General features: G+C 40.6%; 1 protein-coding gene across 1 annotated transcript in view; it reads left to right on the top strand.

Annotated features, from left to right (window-relative positions):
• Positions 1-14,016, top strand: part of KLHDC1 (kelch domain containing 1) — a 44,543-nt gene that overhangs the window by 11,609 nt on the left and 18,918 nt on the right. The window contains exons 7-8 of the mRNA XM_019550988.1: positions 230-313; positions 9,969-10,027. Coding sequence (XP_019406533.1) covers positions 230-313; positions 9,969-10,027 — 143 coding nt within the window. The remainder of the gene's footprint in view (positions 1-229; positions 314-9,968; positions 10,028-14,016) is intronic.

The following is a 14,016-nucleotide window of genomic DNA, read 5'->3' on the forward strand; positions in this document are numbered from 1 at the left end:
TGACGCTCGCCAGCTCCTTGAGTACCCTGGGGTGCAGATTGTCAGGGCCGGCTGACTTGAAGGTATTCAGCTTCTCAAGGTGTTCCTTCACCAAAAATTTTGCAAATGTTTTGGAAAATGAAGTATATATTTCGGTCCTCTTTTTTGCAATTTATACCTGATTGATTGCAGCCTTAACTGGTACTGTACAGGGCAACATCTTCAAGTGTCTTTGCATCGTTTCTTTCAGGGTGGAGAGCCACCTCAGCCTCGAGCAGCTCATACATGTGCTGTGCTGGGAAATAAGGGTTATATCTTTGGAGGACGAGTACTGGTTAGTACCTATTTAATGAATAATTAATTTTTAGTAATGTAATGTGTTTGGCAGTTACTTATTGATAGCAGTTTATCTACATAGCACCAATAAAGCCCATAATGTCTGTGATTCAAATCAGTATATTTGTGAGAGGTGTCCCTAGATGCCTTTTTTCCTCCGTGTGCCCCACAAAGGGTAGTAGACATCTGTTCCCCATATTCAGGCTAGATGAAAGAGGCACAAATCTCCCTCCAAAATAAAAAGAGGGTGGATATTTGTTTGTTACCTGCCTCCACATTGGCCAGCTGAGGTGCCCTTTTTGGCACAATGTTTGGCATTATGTTTGGCATACAGCTGTAGCTAAATGTCAAGAGATTTCCATTTTTACATAATTATTTGCACATTGGTTAGCAAGTGCAGAGAAGAATCTAATCAAACATTTTTAGAGCGATGTTTTTAACATAGGGTAGTTTAACAAAACTAAAGTTGTTTTATCAAGCCCAAGATAAAACATTCACATAACAGATTATTATTGCATTAGTTTTTATTTTCAGCTGGTGGGTAAATGTCACACCAAAGAGAAACTCAAATCAATCAACATTTTACAGATAGCAGTGGTTAGTCACATTATCGGTTGAATACAGGACCCATGGGCTTTTAAGAAATATGACAATACATATGTTTTATAGAAAGTTTAAGGATGCATAAACTGTTTAAAAACCTATATAGCCAGGCAAATGTTATATTACCACTGGTATTTCAACATAATAAATCACTGGTAGTATGATAAAAAAAATATTTAAAATACGATTTTTGATGTCACCTTCAAGCAAATGGTGGGTTGTTAATATTCCATATTAAAACAACTTTAAAGGCTTTTATATGGTCAGACTGTTTATTTTTTATATTTTAATTAAGACTTTGTTAGCAGGTGATAAATTTTAACAAATGTTTTAATTTTCTTTAATGCTATCTCTCCTAAACAACAAGGGAATTTATAGCACTATCCACATCTCTCTCTGACTCTCACACGCAGTCAGACACTATTGCAGAGTTACAATTTGGAGAAAATACTTAAAAAACATAATATTATATACAAATGATTTTGTTTTAAAAGACATTAAAGTTGCCAAACTAAGCTGTTCTCAGTTAGGAAACACTGAAAGTCAGCTAAGGAATCACTAATTGGGCACACTGAAAATATGAGTGAGAGAGGGTCCTGTGATTTGGAGATAAAGCTGCTGGCCTTAGGTAACTGCAAGTAATATAGAATGGTGCAGCATGTGACATTAGCAACATAGAGAGAGAGGACAGTCCTGATGTGCTTGCCTATGTCAGGGGCGGTCAGTTATTTTGAGCGAAGGGCCACTTACTGAGTTTTGGCAAACCATCGAGGGCCATGTGACAGGCAGCCAGATAAATATTAATTTTCTAAATTTTTTAGGGCCCCACAAGCCAGGTAGAATTGTCTGGTGGGCTGTATCTGGCCCTTAGGCTGCATTTTGCCCACCCCTGCTCTACATAGACCAACAAGATTGGTTCTGGGTCTCAGTCTTTATCGTCAACATACTTAATTATCTGAGCCCAATGCATCTAAATATCTAACAAAAAATTGCCCAAACTTGGTAGTGAGACCAGCAGTATAACTGAATTCAAAAAAGGATTAGATCAATTTATGGAAGATAAGTCCATAAGAAGCTATTAAATATAGTAAGGATATGACCTCAGGCCTAGGACATTCTCAGAGCTATGGTTGATGGTACCTTGGAAAGCATGGCAGGAGGTACGGAGGTGATGGTGGATCACTCCATATCTACCATTTCTTTTATTCTTCCTCTAAAGCCTCTGTAACTTGTCACTACCAAAGATTGAGTTACTGAGCTAGGTGAACCTTTGGTCTGACCCAGTATGCCAATATGAATGAAGATCATGGTTGACAACTCTGCTTTTCAAACGACATGGACAGAGCCATCCCGAGAGTTGTGTGGGGCCTGGGGCATATCAGCTCATGCAGGGGAAGATGGGGGGGGGGCGGTAAGTGGCCGGAGCCGGCAGAATTTGGTGGGGGGAAGCAGGGTGTGGCAGTGAGCGACTGGCGCCGGCAGCACTCGTCATTGGAGCCAGTGGTGCTTGGCAGTGGCGGGCATGGTGTGACCTATACTGCACTGACCGTGGGGCCCCCCCAAAGTGCAAGGCCCATGATGGTCACCCCAATTCGCCCCTGCTAGGCATGGCTCTGGCCACGGAATATTTTATCTTGAGAATAAGGATCATACTGTACTTTTCATAGCTGATCTGAGATCATAGAACCATCAAAACATTTCTAACTATATTCCAAGAGTAACCTGTATTTCTTTGATCCATCTCCTCTAACTTGATAAAACATCCTGTGAGTTTACAAATACAGTCTAAGGCAGAGGCTCTTTTAGCAATCAGAGAATTGCCAAGCATGTGGGTATAGTGGTTAATCATCCTAGCCTGCCTCAGTTGCTATCTGTGCTAATTGGTCCTTTCAGTTTCAAGGGTATTATTAGGCCAGGAGTCATGAGAATCAGTATACCTTACCTTAGGAAGATAAGTGTAGTTGAACACAGAACTTGTAAGTAATAGTGTTACAAAATTAATGAGCCACTAAAAGGTGATAGCAGGATGTTCCCCAATGAATTATCAAGAGTGCTTCCTGTTTTACCAATGGTTTATAAACAAATGAAATACCATCTGATGAAAGGTATTAAATACCCTTAATCACTTCCTATGATCTATGAATTTTCTACCAGAGTTTTTTTTTTCCTTTTATGATGTCTGGACCTCTTATGTGCATAGCACTATTGAGCTGCATATTTCCTAGCTTCTACAAAACTCAGAATGAACTAGGAATATAAGAAAGTAGGATCAGACATGACAAATTAAACATAACAGTTTTTAAATAATATAAATAGACCAAATTAAATTCATGTGTCCTGTTTACTATCTTTTAAATTTGATTTCTGTTACAGATACTCTGTTTTTTTCTTAAGACTTTACCCCTCTCTGTTGCCAAGCAACTTGGAGCCTTTTGTGGTGAATTAAGTTCAGCTGGCGAGTAGGGCGTTGTAAATCCCTTCCAATTACAGTTGCATCCCACTCTTGGTATGACTATCAGTGAAGTAGCTTTTAGCAGTATGGCACTGACTGCTTGTATAGTTTTTGTGTGTCTGAAAGAGAAGGAAGCAGTGGTCCCCAAAAGGACCGCAAACTAAGATAACCGTGTGTAATGAAACAGATATTTTTATCATGCTTTAAAAACGTGCAAACTAAACTTAAAATGGCACCTACTTCAGCTGTCCCAATTCTTCTCATTTGAGAGAGAATTTATATATTGTAGCACAGTGTTGTTCTAGATAGTCTCCAGATCCATTACAAAATGTCTTACTCTCACTTTATTTCCTAGGAGGCAGAAGTCAGACTTACCAATTAGGTTAGAGTGGGAGCTGACTAATCCGTTTGAATTGCTTTGAGTTGTCGCAGGAAGGTTTCACCAGATTTTCTTCCAAGAGCAAAGAAACCAAAACATCCAGAAAAAGGAGATTCTTGTTATTTATTTATTTATTTATTTATTTATTTATTTATTTATTTTTGGATTCTAAATATTATCTGGTGACTGTTGCATAGTCTGAGGCTATCGATTTTGTAGCAAAATTGCTGGAAACGCCCTTCTGACACAAAGGCAGCTAGCGACATCGATTTCCAGCACAGCATTTCTGAATGATCATCTGTCAGAAACACCTTGAAGACAACCAGAGGGATAGAGAAGCTACCAACTGGAAAGGCTTATAACAATGCCCAGGCAAGCAAATCTCACGTGCTGGAGATTGCCTGTACTACATTTTATGGGCTAATTGAACCATACCTGTCCTATGGCTTTTCTGTGCCATTCCTTTTGGGCTAAAGCAGTCTTGTTCACTGAGTATCAGTTGTGCCTCACCTTCTTCTCACTCCATAAAACCCTTTGAGAGGGTAAGAGGCAAAGCAACCCAGCCATGACGAAACAAATAAGCAGTAAGGGGCCTCTTGGCCCCACTATTTATTACTGTTTTGCAGCTCCATTTAACAGTGTGAGTCAGTTCATATGGGACTCCGCCTTGTTTGCTCATAGGGTTCGTCGCCACATGGCTGCTTATTTAGCTCTGCTTGTTAGACTGTGGGAATCAGAAATACAAAAAAGGGTGCTCCCAACCCCTCATCCCTGGGCTGTCCACAGGCAGCTTCTGGTTCCTTAAGGCAAAAGAAAAGTTCAAGGAGCCCACTTGGGGACCATTTCAAAAGAGCATATAATTGTTTCTCTTATTTCTGTGTAACCACCTCTGCAGTTATTTCTATAATGCAGCAGCAGATCTATTTTTGTTTCATCCATGAAATCCTATTATCAATATTCACTCTGCCTTATGAATAAGGGGGAGGGGAGAATACACTCAGTAACTGGGCCTTGTGAGGTTACTGTACAACCAAGAAATGGAAAAGGAAAGGTAAAGGCATGAGTGAAGGACACTACAGCTTTTGACACAGTAGTCATTCCTCCATGGAGGAAACTTCTAAGCCTCATTTTCTCCAGTAAAATGCAAAGCAAGTTGTACAGGGACTCTCTTTTTCTCCTTTTCTTCTATTTTGCCATGATAGAAAATAATCTTTGCAGGATAAAGGCTCTACAAGGAACAATAAAGGTCCAAGAAGTGTGAAGATGATCCTTATAATCGTTTTCCTAAGAACAAGGGCAGCTTTTTCCCAACTTGGGGCTAGAGCTGGTAGAGGAAGAACCTCAGAATCAGTATTATTTGGAGGAGTAATTTGAAACTGCTCTTGGGAGTATTATGTGGACTCTATTCTACCAGGAAGCATCTTAAGAATGAAATTGGAGGAAGTGAGAGAGAAGGGGCATTAGTTCACTCACAGGTAAATCTGCTATGATTTATGCTTTGAAAAATTAATGAAATTCTCATGTCTGGTCAATGAAATGTTTAATCTTTAATTAAAGAATATTGTAATAACAAAAGCAAAGTCATCTCAACAGCCCTTTATGCATCTGCTGACTTCATCGTATGCAAGATCAGTGCATGCATGGTCAGATTCCCTTTTGCCTACTCTTATCATTCAAGATCAGAAGTTATTCTGGAGTGGGAGCCTTTAGAAAGATTTCTTTAATAGTAGCTGTTGTGGGAGATGCAACCTCTTTGAGATTTTTCAGCCTGAAATTCACAGTTAGAGCAGTGTCAGCACCAGGTCTGCCTGGGACCATGGTGGAAAACCAGTTCCAAGGAAAATCAGGTACTGGTCACTCTTAAGTGTCCCAAGTAGCAGGCACTTTGGTCACTATAAATGGAGCTGCCATGGAACCCTTTTAAAATAAGTATGAACTCTGGGGAGGCCTTCTAGCTCAAAAGGACATGCAGACCTTATTACTGATCTTGGCACACTGATCCAGCTAAGAATTATAGTAAGGATACCTCACTAGCTGACTGAATACACCAAGTGGTATAAGAAACATAGGAGATGTTTCAGGAAAATACTCTGCATTTTGCCAAGCACTTGATTACAGCCTGGGTTTGTGTGATATGGTTCCTTAAATGATGGAGTAAATGGCAATAAATGTTGAAGAGCTTTATCAGTGCTGCATTAGAAGACTGAATCTTAGGACAGATATATAGTCTGCATGCATTTGGAATCAAGTGTAACCTATAACTGGGGTATTAAAATACCCCACTTCTTCCATGCAAAAGAAAGACTAGAATATGAATACAGTATAGAAATATAGTTTTGCTTCCATCTGGGGTTGTTGATTCACCAAGGAACAAGAAGGCTTCCCCATACCCTTTCTAGTATCTAAGCCAGAGGAACGGTTAAACAGGAGCTCTTGAACAGACTCCTTTGAAAATCATAGTTTAGAATGGGGATTCTAAATTCCAGCATAACAGCTGTTTCCATGTTTATTATATTAGTATTTGATCTAAGTAACCTCTACCCATGTATTATATGAACTTCCCAGAAGGAATAGTTCAACTTCACTTACAACAGATAGCGCCTGTTTGCCTGAAAGTGTTTTCCAAAATTTTAGTTAACATTACGTTTTCCTTGGACACAACAGAGTTTATGTATACTTATGCTAAAATGACAGCATGCTTCTGAAAAAGCACTGCAGTGAGATTTTAGTCTGGAAAAACATGGTATGTCAACTCTGTCAAGAACCAGATTGATGCCATGCGGTCATTATTACTTCTGGGGACCTTTAGAGGTATCTACCTCCACAGCAGATTATACATATCAGAGGAGAAAATTCAGAAACCAGTGGTCACAAAGAGCAGTGTCATTTGTGCTCTAGTTAAATTTCTCAGAGTTCACTTCTTGGATAAGAACAGATGTCTGGCCATAACATTCTGTTGTGAGATTACACATCTTCAGAAACATGTTAATTTCTTGAGCTCAGAGTATTCAACCCTTGGTACCATTGTCTTGTTAAGGTACAGAAAAGTTACCATATTTTGGAATTGGGGAAGGTTGGTTGAGAAAATCTATGCCAGTATCAACACCAGTGAAGTTCACTGAAGGAATGATTTTGTCCAAAATTAAATAATAGAACATGATATCAGTGGGCTTCAACACCTGAATAATAACTTTTATCAGAATGGAGGAAGGAACTAGATAATCAGCCTGACTATGATAATAAATCTCTTTGTTCCAGCAGAAAAATGAAGGAAAGAAAGAAATCTGTATTCACAAACACTGACAGGGAGGAGATAAATATCAACCCAGCTGATTGAGGAAGTAAAGGATCAATCTGGGATAAAGGCATCTACAGCCTAAGATCTCTCATTTGACTACCTCCCTGTTATTGCGCCTGTAGCCCCCTTCCTCCTCCCCTCCACGGCAAACGGTTCCCCAATTTATAGTCTCTGTGTATAAATTAAAAAGCTGTAGCTACAGTAGTGGCCAAAAGAATTACAGTTTTTCTGTTCACAACCAGGCAGTTCAGCACCCTGGGCTGCTGTGCAGTTCTTGGGGCAGTGCTGGTTGCCATAGTATTGTGGCTATTTCTGCAACACCCGCCTCAACAAAAGTGGCTTTCATGGCTGCTGTGCTGGTTGCCCCCCTCAGTTGCACTACTGTTCACAACCATTCTCCAAGACAGTGTAAGTGAATGGGAGGACCCAGATTTCCTCAGTAGGTCCTGGTTCTTTAATTCCTTCTGATGGCATCTGCTATACAGCTCTGTCTGTTTTCTGAGAAGCATCTGCTCTTGCCAAATTTTGTGTCAAGATCAAGAAAAAATAAATCCAACTGCATTAACTGAGAGAGATCAGTTGCAGGAAGATATTCAATTGTGCTTATACCACCTTTGTTTTTTTTAACCTGATTAAAATATTCCACAAGCAGAGTATCTTATGTCTGTATGTGTGTACCTGATTTAAATCAGCCTAGCTGGATCCAGTCAATGCAAGGGCAAAATATATTTTGCAACTTTTACAATAAAGTATGAGTGTCCAAGTGATAGCCATTTCCAAGTCACTGGAGTTAGCAAGCATATTCTGGAGGAACTTTGTTATCCAGACATAGGAATACTTTGAGTTGCTATGCTTCTTTAAACTGTATTTGAAGATTACAACCAGGAACTACACTTTCTGTTACGTGTCCTGAACACTTGGAACATCTACATGTGTGCGTTAATGCATTAGTATAGCCTAATTTGCGTTGATTTAGTACCTCGTATTGGTGGTATTACATTTAATGAATACTAGTAAAAAGCTCATTAATGCACATGTAGACGTGCCCACTTAGACGTGCCCACTTTTGGGCCCTTGTCAGAAGTGTTTAAGATTTTCTGCCTTCAAAGGCTGTCATTCTGGCATTCGTTTTGGCAAGGGCTGTTTACAGAAGTTAAGATGTTATTGAGGAATGGCAGTATTGCACCCCTCATGAGAGGCAGTGTGCGCCAACACAACAGTTATTCCCAAAATAAACTTGCTTACAAGAAATTTTATTGTCCATCCATTTTGTCCCCATGCAGAGCACTTAAAAAAATAAAATTCCTGCTGCGTTTTCAGTTAGGAGAAGATTAATTGGTACATTTTTTAATTTTTCAAAGCTAGAAGGCCTTTTCCTTTTAGAATGTACATTCATGTAGAATCATGGAAGTTTCCTGGTCTGAAGGATCATAACAAACATACAGGGTGCATCTACACATTACCCTACGGCTATATAAAGATGCACTACATTGCCTTATAGCACGCTAAGGTGACGTAGTATCATATGCATCTTCACCAGCTACATTGCCATAGCAGTGCACTCCCCAGCACTAGTGCACTGCTATGACAACGTAGCTGGGAAATGTACCTGTGCACGGCGAGCATGGCACAGTAACAACCCATATTGCATCGTGTTTTACTACTTCTAAAAGGAAGTACTAAAACACAGCGCTGTAGCAACATCATCGTATGGCAACATGTAGGCATGCCCACAGAGAGAGAGATGTAGGATGGCTACTTGATCTTAGTTTCATGCTTTACACATTAAATGTACACACCTCCATCCCTATATAACTGAGGGCAATTGAAGTATTTAAGGAGAGAAGATAAGGGAGATGGAGATCTATTATTCACCATTTCTTTTCCCTCCTGACATTACCACCGAACATTTGCATTATAATGAACCTGAGAGGATTTTTCCTGAAGAGAATAGGAATATTTATCTTACCTGAATATTTATTTTCTGAATGGGAGGGAGCCCACCTATCCAGCACAGGTGGCACAAGGACTATAGTCCTAAAGAAAGCTTAAATTGTGTTCTTCTCCATTTTCTTTATGGGTATAATATAGTTATATGCCCTGTAGAAGCTGAGTTGGAGTTTGAAATTGCTTTACGGTGGGAGGAGTTTAGAAATTTCTTGATCATTTTAGTAACCTGCAAATTAAAATCTAAAAGAATTAGCTCTATGAAGCCAACCTTAAAATATCTCGTCTTGACTTGCTGGCTGGGAGTAATCGCACTCATTACTTTGATTGGCAAGCCTGATTTCTGGCTCTAAAAAACAGTAAGTAGGAGTAAGAACCATTGTAATGGATCTGTGGATTTTCCTGCTAGAAAAAAAGGAAATTTTCAGGTAAGGTAGGATAAATTTTCCTGTTTCATAGCTGACTGGTGATGTCCAGGCAATTCACAGAAAGAAATTAGGGAGGTCACAAGTCATTACAATTTTTTTTTACAATCTAAAGCAAATGAAGTTTTATCCTCCTCTCTTCTACTTTCCCCACACTATGCATATACTGTTATTCCTAAAAATTAATTGTTCTTTGTTAGCCTCTCAAAACATATACACAGAAATATACATGCTTATTGTTATTTATCAGGGATCCATGTTTTGCCTTTACTTTTGTAACAGATATATTAAAGTGTTACACAGATTGTTTGACTTTAAAAATGAATATTAAATCTTTCTAGCAAAAAGCGTCAATGTTATGTTTAAAAAATGTCTGTTTACTTAAGAATAAATTCTGCTTATTTGGAATTTTCACAACCCTTAACTACCTGGCTACAATGTTCTTTTAAAAAAAATGTTACTTAAAAAATATGTTTTAGGAAATATCTTTCTGAAATACTTGATTTATTAATTGTCTAATATAACACAACTGGGATTTTGTTGTTTTAGCAAAGTAGAATGAATGATTTGCACTGTCTGAACTTAGATACCTGGACTTGGTCTGGAAGGTAAGTTTGTGTGGTACTTAAAGTTGTGTATAAGAGAGTGGAACTATTTAACAATATGTTTTAATGCTACATTTGAAGTTGTTCTGGAGAGAAGATTTGAGCCGGGTACTATTTAAATAGCTGGTACATTTTGTCTTTAGTTCACCAATGTGCTTTTGCTAGTGTGCATTAAATTTAGTACCTCCATTGTGAGATGCTAGAAAAAGGCACATTAAAGCACCGCTGATGGTAGGGGCCACAACTTCAGCGGAGCTTGCAGTGATTTAACTGCCTCATTTTCACATACAAGTATGACATTTTACTGTTGCATGTTTTTTGAACATGGTTAATGCTACTTTTCTAAAGCTTTTATAGGTTAAACCAGGGAAAAGTACATTTCCATTTTTCTCAAGAAACAGTTCTTTAAACAAAAGTAATAGGATCTAATATGGGACAACATCCTACATAGTTATTTTTCAACAACATACCGTATTTTTCTCACATGTGCATGCACCTTTTTCCAAAAATCAACTGCTGGAAACTGGGTAATAGCAGTGTCTGTATCCTAAGTGTCTGTTGGGGAAAGTGAAAGTAATACTGTACTGTTCCATGGAGAACAGCATAATGACCATGCTGGGCTATCTAGTAGGCCTGTGCAAATAGGGAAAAATTTGACTTGGATTCAGCCGATTCAGGGGACAGTGATTCGATTTGGTGATTTGGATTGCTGGCCTGAATCGACTTGGGCAGATTTGGTGCTGATTCAGAGAGATTTGGTGATTTGGATCAGCCGGGGAGAAGTAGGCATAGCCGCGTGGCTGCAGGTTCCTCTGCGGTTCTTCCGGCTGTGCCTGTCTCTCCGTGGGTGGGGAGAGCTGTGGGAGATGCCCCCATAGCTGGCCTGCCCAGCCCCAGCCTATTCCCAGCACTTAAAAAAAAGAAAAAAAAGCCCCGTACTCACCGGCTGCAGGAATGACAATTGGGCCCTCTGAGAGCTCATGGCATAGCCTCCCCATGCAGCGTGGGGCAGTGCAGGGCAGTGGGGATTGTCTCCCCACCCCCGACTTGGCACCCAAGTGACAGCTGGCCCCATGGGGTGGGTGCAGTGCAGCTTGGCAGGACACCATGCACTGCCTGGGAGCTGGGGCTGAGCGCTGCCAGGCTCCGGCTGACTGCTAGAGCTGCCCCAGCTCCCAGACAGTATGCAAGATGCAACATCTGCCATGTGTGCCAGTGTGGGGGAGGCAATCCCCACTGCCCTGTGCTGCATGGGGGGGCTCTGCCACGAGGACCCAGAGACCCCAATTGGCACTCCTGCAGCAGATGAGTGCAGGGCTTTTTTAATTTTTAGTGTCAGGTGAGGGATGCGGTCAGACAGGGCAGCCATGGAGGCTTCTCCTGCGGCTCCCCCAGCTGTGTCTGCCTCTGCCCTGGTTGGGAGAGCTGTGGGGGCCATGTCCTGCTGCCGCTTGCCCAGCCAGTACGGGCGGGGGGGGTGGCAGGCACGTGTGGCTTGCTCTGGGTGGCAGCAGAGCATAGCCCCTGCTCCCAGTGCTGCTGCGCCTTCATTTGCGCTGGGAGTAGGGGCTCTGCCCTGCTGTCTGCCACTTGCCAGCTGGTGCGAGGGGGACACAGGATGCAGGCGCAGCAGCACTGGGAGCAGGGATTATGGTCTGCTGCTGCTTGTCCCCTTCCGCCTGAAGCAAGGCTTGCTCGCATCCTGTCCCCCCAACCCCAGCTGGGCAAACGGCAGCAGAACAGAGCCCTCGTTCCCAGTGCTGCCATGCCTGCATTCCACACTCCCCCCCATCCCCCTCCCTGAGTAATGTGTTCCCTTCTCCAGCTGGGCAGTTTGTCCCAGCCCCGATCCCTCCCTTCTGCATACCCTTCCCTCCCCCCAACCCCAACAGACTTACCAGCTGGAGGCAGCTGCGTCAGTCGCCTGTTTAGTCTATGGCCAAATTTTTGAATTGGCCATATTTTTTCTGAATCTTTTTCCAGATCGATTTAGATGCTTCAAATTGATTCAGAGCTTTTACTTAGTCTCCCAATTCAATTTGGATTCGGAGATTTTGTCTCCAAATTGGATCGAATCTCCTCCAAATCAAATCAGCTACCGAGGCTTTGCACAGCCCTATTACCTAGTTGCTGGTACTCAGTTACTTATTGCTACTTACCAATATTTTGAAGGAAAAGTCTTTTTCTTCCTTCTGCCTTTCAAAAACAAGGTACATCTCTTGTTCTGGGGTATGCTGTGTGGGAGAAACTATGTTATTTGTTGTTCTTTGAAGTAACATTTCTGATGGAATACACTAAAGATAAGGAATCATGATGAACAGGAACAAATGATTTATTGTGATTGTGTCTGTTCTTCTTAATATTGTCTCTCACTGTACAAGACTGTGGAATACAACTGCTTTGATTATAAGTCTGTGTGGATCCCACTCAAGGTGCTATTTTTACCTGTCTCTTTGCACTTAACCTAAAATGAACCTAATTTCAGTTCCAGATTCTGTGTAAATTACAGTCTGTGTAATTTGTGATTATTACCAGTTCTACATTCTGTCATTCAGCCTCTTCACAGCCCTGGGTGTCACTACAAAATGCTTAGCTGTTACAGATTTGTAACAGAAAAAATAAAGCATTCATATTTATCCATATATAGGTTGCTTTTTCAAATGCTGGCCTTAATAGGATGTTTCTATAGCCCTGAACTTTGTTCTTTACCTGTTGTGACAGTTGGGCTTTCTGGCAAATTTTGAAAAATTGTCCTTCAGTCTGTCACTAGAATGTTGATTTTAATTAATTCCAAGTCAAAAAATGCATAGATTCTCAAGGACTGATTTTGGTATGTGCAGATGATTTATACCCAGAATCAAAATGAATGCATCAACTACAGTAAGAACCAGCCTTGGACTCCTAAGACACATCAGTGTGCAGACAACACCCTTAACCATATTTATGGCACCTACATCAATTTACAATGCTAAGTGCCATAAATATGGGGTATCACTCCATGAAGTATTATCAAATGGGTTTGCATGTTGTCTGTAACTTATACTCTGTCATCACTGGGCCTGGTGCTCAGAATATATCTCTTCCTACAAAGCGGCTAATTACAGATGCATGCATAATACATAAACCTTCTTGCAGTACAAAACCTGGCCCCAAAAGAATGTGATTCTATGTCTACATTCTAGTTAAAATGCATCAAAACATTTCTGTCTATTTTTAAAAATTCTAAAATGCAGACTTTTACAGAATATGTCTAAAAAGTATTATATAAACAAGCAAGGCAGTGCCTGCTAGAAGCTAGTCCTAATGGAATTGGCAGTCCTGAAGTAATGATGTCATTAAAATTGGATGGTCAATGACCTTTATATAAAAAACAGTGATTTGGCATATTTCTCTAGCAGACGATTTATCACCAACCACAAATGTTTTCAGAAAGCGTCCTCATCACTCCAACATTTCACTGATGGTGAAACTACAGTATAGATTTCTTTGCCACCAAATTGAACATGAAGTTTCTACTGAGAAGATCTGAGAGCCATGACATTTTGCAAGGCACCTTTCTTGCAGTGTAGGAGCAAGGTCCCATATACACACATCTGTTGAATTCTGATAACTAGGGTAGCATGGAATATCAGACAGGATTCAGAATCTGGTCAGATAATCCCCTCAGAATGTCTACTTAGGCATGAGAGTCTACTCCTGCACAGTGAGAGTCAAAAATCGCAGAACCAGAGTCACATGCTTCAAATGGATCCAAAATTGGATAATTACACAATAGTGTAGCTGAGAGCTAATGACAAAGATTTCGAGTACAAGAAATCCTACTGAAAAATTGAAAGGTGTCTACATGCAAGTTTCCATAGTCCCGCATACAAGTTGACCAATTTAATGTGTCTGCCCCCAAAATCAGTGGGCTGACATAAACAGGATGCGTTTCAATACTGACAAGTGCAGGGTGCTGCACTTAGGCAGTAGAAACCAGCAGCACACTTATA

Source organism: Crocodylus porosus, unplaced genomic scaffold (assembly GCF_001723895.1).
Source record: "Crocodylus porosus isolate Cpor-Errol unplaced genomic scaffold, CroPor_comp1, whole genome shotgun sequence".
Taxonomy (NCBI): Eukaryota; Metazoa; Chordata; order Crocodylia; family Crocodylidae; genus Crocodylus; species Crocodylus porosus.